Source organism: Penaeus chinensis, chromosome 19 (genome assembly GCF_019202785.1).
Source record: "Penaeus chinensis breed Huanghai No. 1 chromosome 19, ASM1920278v2, whole genome shotgun sequence".
Taxonomy (NCBI): domain Eukaryota; kingdom Metazoa; phylum Arthropoda; class Malacostraca; order Decapoda; family Penaeidae; genus Penaeus; species Penaeus chinensis.
Genome location: NC_061837.1, coordinates 24018344 through 24025843, shown reverse-complemented (window position 1 = coordinate 24025843; position 7500 = coordinate 24018344). Strand labels below are relative to the sequence as shown.

Here is a 7500-nt window from a genome sequence, read left to right as displayed (position 1 = left end):
GAGAGAGAGAGAGAGAGAGAGAGAGAGAGAGAGAGAGAGAGAGAGAGAGAGAGAGAGAGAGAGAGAAAGAGAGAGAGAGAAAGAGAGAGAGAGAAAGAGAGAGAGAGAGAGAGAGAGAGAGAGAGAGAGAGAGAGAGAGAGAGAGAGAGAGAGAGAGAGAGAGAAAGAAAGAAAGAAAGAAAGAAAGAAAGAAAGAAAGAGAGAAAGAGAGAAAGAAAGAGATAAAGAGAGAGAAAGAGAGAGAAAGAGAGAGAAAGAGAGAGAGAGAGAGAGAGAGAGAGAGAGAGAGAGAGAGAGAGAGAGAGAGAGAGAGAGAGAGAGAGAGAGAGAAAGAAAGAAAGAAAGAAAGAAAGAAAGAAAGAAAGAGAGAGAAAGAAAGAGATAAAGAGAGAGAAAGAGAGAGAAGAGAGAGAGAGAGAGAGAGAGAGAGAGAGAGAGAGAGAGAGAGAGAGAGAGAGAGAGAGAGAGAGAGAGAGAGAGAGAGAGAGAGAGAGAAAAGGCAAAAATGCATATAAGGGAAAAAATGCCCCATGAATTAAATCACACCTAAGTATTTCTAAAACTAAAAACTAATTACACGCATGCATCATATTGAAGTCACTTATATGGAATCTAAGCATATTCTTCCTACGTCATGTCTTCGTATTAAAAGGGTGAGGTATGAATGAAAAAAAATCAAATTGTGACGTAGAAAGGGACTGAAAGGAAAAACAAAAGGAAATGGAGAGGGAAAACAATAAAAAATGATGTGGAGTAAAAACGGCAAGAATACGATATGAAGGAAGGATGTAATAAACTGAGTGTGCAATAACGACACCGAAAAAAATACAATGAACAAAATGCAAAGGGAGGCCATACAGATCACCGTATGAAAAAACGCGAGGCATAGAGGAAGAACATGAACAAAGAGGACAAGAAAGATGACATAATGAAGAGTATAAGAGAATTTTAAAAAATGTAAAATTAAGTAAAATTGACAATAAGTAAAAGACAGTAGAAGGAACGAAATAAATATGATTTTGTGCAATAGTGTTTGGGGAAGGGAATGCCTTAATCGTGCATCTGAGACTCCATGTACACGTTGCATATATAACATTTCATGAATGATATCACTGACTCGATAACGCGAATAACATACTGCCAATAAGGGCAAATGAAAATTCAATTGTATATTTCAACAATTCGTTTTTGGTGATAATTACCTTCTGCATTTCGTAGACGACTTATTCCAAAGGGCAAAAGGGAAACAGCCTTGTCACAGACGAATGACTGACTATGAGCCATTCCCTTCAATAAGAGTATCGTAGACGAGATAGAAAACGAGATATAGGAGAAAAGACAAACCAAACGACCCAAAAAAATTGCATATTTCTACGAAAGTCGAGGAAGAACGATAACATAATAAGAAAGACCCAAAAAAAGAATTTCCCGTAACTCGAGAAAACAAATCTTTATCACTTACAATACCTTTTACGCGGGGAGGAAAATGCGACATTCTTACTTGGCAAATTTCCTGCAAAACTTCATGTGCGTGAAATAAAGAGAAACATTCCTGTCTGAAGATCAACAGAGGGACAGTCAAGGCAAGGAATGTCGAGGGAAAATGGTGAGTCAACAAAGAAATAATATGTCAACTTTCAAGTTTATGTATGATCAAAGGGCGGAATTCTAAAGTATTGTACATTAAATTTTAAGTCCCGCGTGTAAAGTTGCTTCACCGTGTTAGTTTACACACCTTACATCATTTGTGATGTCTAAAAGTAGTTTTTTGACAAAGATATGTCTAACAAAAATGGTGTAGAGTATGTTCATAATTAACCAAAATATGTTATGACTGAATAAGAAGAAAGAATATTCTGTCTACAGAGTCACACAATCATTACAAAGATCACTGCAGACCTTTGAAAATGTCTAACAAATAATTTAAATCAAACGAATAAACGTCAGAGAGCAAAATGCAATCGTGTTGGGTCTCTGTGAGGAAGTCTGTTCAGGTTGAAAGCCTTTGTCGTCCGAGAAAAATCCGTACCTTCAGCTTTGGCCGAGAAAGAAACGGGACAGTTGGCCAGAAGAGGTCATGAAAAGAGAAAATAGTCATCATAAATCAAATCTCATGGCATATGAACACACAGGAGGACTTGGCACTATAGCTACACAATAATTTTAGACAATCTGCTTAAGGCTGTTATCAAGGGTTAGCAGCGAGGAAAAGTTCAACGTTAAGTAGAGATCATACAAGTTGTAAGGTTCTGGCAACTGTCTACGCAAAAATAGCAAACAAAACTACTTATCACTCTAAGCAGATACACAGCAACAAGCACATAAAATAGCAAATCATTCCCAGACTTACCGAGTGATGATGTGTCTAAATCTAGAGATTTTCTGTGTTGGTGAAGTCGCCATTTCAAACCCGAGCGCCGTTCCTCTTCCTTCTCGTTCTCCTTGAACCAAAACTCGATCTTCTGACGCCAGTTTTTGCTGTGGAGTTCGAAATGGGGTCTGTTATTACCCTGTTATTTGCAGGTACGACAGGTGTTTGAACTGATTTTGTTATCAAGTTATCGATGAGATATGCAACAATTTCTACATATAATCACCATGATTCATCAAGACCTGATACGCAGTGGATGATCTGACTCTACGGAATTCACCTGCCGTGGGTCTCCGAGGTGATTTACCTGCCGCGACTTACCTGGGTCTGTTGTGGTCAGGAGGCTCCGGTTTGGTGTCCGGCGTGGAGGGCGAGGCGGGGCGCTCCCTCTCGGACGACTCGGAGGCAAGGAGTCTCGGTCGGGTCCTTCCACCTCCTCTGGCGCGGCGAGCGAAGGACCTGTCCAAGGAGCCGTAGCCCTCTGTTGGGACAAGGAGGAGAGGATGTCAATGGATATCGGAAGGGTTAAAGCTTCGGCGACGAAGAGAAAGAAAAGAGAGTGTAGGTTTGGATGACGAAGTGATCTGCATGGCGGAACAGGAGCCATGAGCGAAATCGACACATAAGAAAGAGAAAAATGGGTAAATGAAAATAAACAGAAATAAATTTCCCTCAGCAATCTAATCAACCCACCAATATTAACTTTATTCATAAATTCTTTTGCGTGAACGAAGCTTCGGGACAAGTCAAAATTCGGAACATGTTTCGAGAGAAAAACAGTAATATAAAGACACCGAAATCCACGAACAACTAAAGGAAAGGACATACCCATTCCAGTCCACGACTTTCTTTCCCTGGATCCATCGTGGCCGGAGGTGTGAAGGTAGTCCATGAGTTTGTGGTCGTCCTCCTCTGAAGGGACTCGAGAGCGCCTCCTACGCAAGCTGCCGTTGGGCGTCACGTCTGGGGGCGAATTGGGAGGGCATTAGTAATAGGAAACAGAAGAATAGAATGGGGAATAGGAAGTGCTGGAGGACGAAAAGGAGGCAGGAGATGAAGAGTATATATATATATATATATATATATATATATATATATACACACATGCATATATATATATTATTATTATATATATGTGTGTGTGTGTGTGTGTGTGTGTGTGTGTGTGTGTGTGTGTGTGTGTGTGTGTGTGTGTGTGTGTGTGTGTGTGTGTGTGTGTGTGTGTGTGTGTGTGTGTGTGTGTGTGTGTGTGTGTGTGTGTGTGTGTGTGTGTGTGTGTGTGTGTGTGTGTGTGTGTAAATATATATATATATATATATATATATAAATTCCTATATATTTAAATATATATTTATGTATATATATGTATATATATATTTATATATTTCTTTATATATATATGTATTTATATATTTATGTATATATGTGTATATATGTATATATATGTATGTTTTATATATGTGTATATATATATGTATGTATGTATGTGTGTAGAACAATACATTTTTCTGTCTATTCACACACACACACACACACACACACACACACACACACACACACACACACACACACACACACACACACACACACACATATACACACACACACACACACACACACACACACACACATATATTTTTTCTTTCTTTCTTTTTTCTTCTTATTGATATATATACATATATATTTTTTTTTTATTCTTTTCTTTTCTTTTCTTTTCTTTTCTTTTCCTTTCTTGTTTCTTTCATTTTTTTTTCTTACTTTCTATCTTTTCTTTTTTTCTTTAAGCTATCTTATCATCACAAAACCCCGACACAAAAAACACATCTCGTTACACACACACACATCTTTCATACACATCTTTCCCCGTCTCCCCGAACCCACCTGGTGAGTTGTCGTTGGCCGGATTTTCGCCCTGAGGACCCGCGGGACCCGAGAAGGAGCCCATCCGCCGCCGGGTCATGCGGGGCGAGTTGCAGAGCGAGGGTTCGTCCTCCGAGGTCATGCCTCCGTTCTGCCACGAGTCCAGCTTCTTGCCCTTCTTGTTCTGCGGGAGAGGGAGCCGGGTGAGTGGGGGTGATGGGAGGGGGGGGGGTGAGTGGGAGTGATTTGAGGGGGTGATGGGAGGGTGGGGGGGTGATGGGGAGGGGGGTGAGTGGGAGTGATTTGAGGGGGTGATGGGAGGGGGGGGGTGATGGGAGGGGGGGGTGATGGGGAGTGATTTGAGGGGGTGATGGGAAGGGGGGGTGAGTGGGAGTGATGAGGGGAAGGGTGAGTGGGAGTGATGGGGGGTAGGGTGAGTAGGAGTGATTGGGGAGGGGGGTGAGTGGGAGTGATAGGGGGTTAGTAGCAGTGATGGGGGTAGGGAGGGCGAGTGGGAGTGATGGGGGGGAAAGGGTGAGTAGGTGTGAAAGGGGGAAACAGGTAATTAAGGGGAAAAAGTGGAAGTAGGCAAGGAGAAAAGAGTGCGAAAGAGTAAAGCGGGAAAATGTCGTGAATAAGGAAGGGAAAATGAGTGAGCTGGGAAGGGGGTGAAAGGGAGAGCAGGGGAGGATAAAAAAAAAGGGAGAGTAAGAAAAGGGGAAAGGAGTAAATGAGGAAGGGAAGGAGTGAGAAGAGGGGGGGTGAAGGAGGAGGAGTGGCATATGAATGGGTTGAGAGTAGGTGGGTTCAAGGGATAGGGGGGGGAGTATTGAGTTAAGGGGGTATAGAAAGGGGGCGAAAGGAAGGGAGGGGGGGAGCGAGGAGGGGGAGACGATGGGAGTAAGAGGAACATAAGGTAAGCTTGGCGAGCGTAAAAGGGTGAAAGAATGGGGAATGGGAGAAAAACGGCGGTAAGAGAATGGGGAAGGGAGAAGGGTGAGTGGGTGTGATGGGGGGGGGGGAGTGGGAATAATAGAGAGGGAGGGGGGGTGGGAATGATGGGCGGGAGGGTAAGTGGGAGTTGGCGAGGGTTAAAAATAATGGAGAGAGAAGCGATGTAATGGAGAAGGAAAGAGGTGAGGGTAGATAAGTATACTACGTATATATCGAAGTATCATTCTTAGGTATACTGTGCAATTCAGATTCTTCAGCAACCCCGTCTTAACTCGTCCTCCGCATCAAACCTCAAAAAGTCCTCCTCCCCTTCAAACCTCCGCCATACAACACGCATCCAAGTAACCAAAACCAGAAAAAACCGAACCGAAGAAGAGTCCAAAACTTCTTACCTTGTTGAGTGCCAGCTCCGCGTACTTCCTCTGCGTGAAGCCCGAGCGGATGTCCGACAAGAGGTTCTCCATGATGTTGACCTCGGACTCGGACCCGCTGAAGGAGCCCGGTCGAGGCTGAGAGCCACCTGCAACGCGTCAAGGGAGGGATTGTACAAGAGAATAAGGAAGAGGAAAGGTCGGGGTCCTGAGTGTGAACATGTGTAGGCCTATGCTTAAGAGGGTAAACATGTATAAGGAGAACAGGAACGTGTGAAGATGATGATGATGAACGGGACGGATGGGAAAACACGCTACGGTGTTGATAACATTTCCTATGAGAAGAAAAACCATTGGCACATTACCTGTACTTCATTTATTTGCGGTTGAGGTTTAAAATCAATAAAATAATAAATAACAACAACAAAAAAACAACAATAACAACAAATAGTCGTTCAGTCGTTCGCCAGGTCCCTCTGACTCACCCTGCGAGGACGACCTTCTCTTGACGGCGTTCTCCTCTCTCGTTCTCCTCCTGATCTCCGCCTGTTCTTCCTGCTGTCTGCGCCGCTCGTTCTCCGTTATCGCTTGCTTGAACCTAATGGGAATAAGGGGACAGCATGACGTCAGGTTCTAATTGTATCGAAAAGGATTAGTGCCAAAAATAGTGGTTAATCTTCCCCTTCAAAATAGGTGATTAACGTGTGGCCGGATTTACAGCACAGGAGGAAGGATTGACAATTTATCAGGTAGAGTCATTTTCGTTGTTGTGATTATCTGGGATTGTGGTCATTGCTATGAATTCATAGTAATGAGACAGACAGACAGACTATATTACAGGCAGTGGGAATGAGTGTGTGAGAGACAGAACAAAAACAAACAATCCAAATGAAAAACACGAAAGACTAAAAAAAGAAGTGAAAAAGAATGCGAGAGAAAGATGAAACTAAATTACCACACACGAAATCCAGGCAGGAGGACCTTTACCTCCTACCCTCCATCACCCCCACCTCCCCCCCACCTTCCTCCTCCTTCTTCCACCCCTTCCTCCACCTCCCCCTCTCCACCCCTTCCTCCACCTCCCCCACTCCCCCACTTCTTCTCTCTCTTTCTTCCAAATCCACATCCCCCTCCTCTATCCACCCCCCTCCACCTCCTCCTTCCACCCCCTCCTTCCACCCCTTCCTCCATCCCCCCTCCTACTTCCACCCCCTCCTCCTATTTCCACCCCCTTCCACCCTCTCCCCCCTCCTCCTACTTCCACCCCCTCATCCACCTCCACCTCCCCCCCCCTCCTCACCCACTCACCTCGAGCAGAAGTTGCACAAGATCTTGAAACACTCCTCGAGCTTGAAGGTGTTCGGATCCTCGCAGAAGTACTCGGCGACGTCCACCTTGACCTTGGCCACCTCCGCGATGCCCTCCTTCAGCGAGTTCAGGTCCTTCGCGGCAACCTGGGGAAGGAAGAGGCATTTTTGTATGTTTTTTTTTCCCGTGTCCTTTTTCTTTACTTTCTTTGTTTTTTTCTTCTTCTTCTTTTTCTTCTTTTACTTCTTTTCTTTTCCTTTTCTTGTTTTTCTTCACCTTAATTCTTATCAATTTCTCTATCTATTTACTTTCACTGTTATTACAATCATCACCGTTATTTTTATGATCATAAGCATTATCATCTTTATTGCTTTCATTGTCTTTTTGTAATTGTTTGTCTTTTACTTATTTTTCTTCCACTTTTTCTATTTTCCTTGTCAATGCTATCATCACCATCATCATTATCATCATCGTCATCATCATTATCATAAACAAAATCATAATAAGAATAATATTGATAATAATAATAATAATAATAATAATAATAATAATAATAATAATGATAATGCTGTTATTGATATCATTATTATCATGATTATCATTATAATTATTATTATTATGATGATGATTATTATT

At 42.8% G+C, this 7500-nt stretch overlaps 1 protein-coding gene across 1 annotated transcript in view; it reads right to left on the bottom strand.

Moving 5' to 3' along the window:
• The window catches only part of LOC125034969, a 37664-nt gene that overhangs the window by 8914 nt on the left and 21250 nt on the right, over positions 1-7500 (bottom strand). The window contains exons 13-20 of the mRNA XM_047627016.1: positions 6865-7010; positions 6042-6154; positions 5578-5705; positions 4253-4415; positions 3200-3334; positions 2693-2852; positions 2351-2478; positions 2030-2035 (exon numbers count right to left, since the gene is read on the bottom strand). Coding sequence (XP_047482972.1) covers positions 2030-2035; positions 2351-2478; positions 2693-2852; positions 3200-3334; positions 4253-4415; positions 5578-5705; positions 6042-6154; positions 6865-7010 — 979 coding nt within the window. The remainder of the gene's footprint in view (positions 1-2029; positions 2036-2350; positions 2479-2692; positions 2853-3199; positions 3335-4252; positions 4416-5577; positions 5706-6041; positions 6155-6864; positions 7011-7500) is intronic.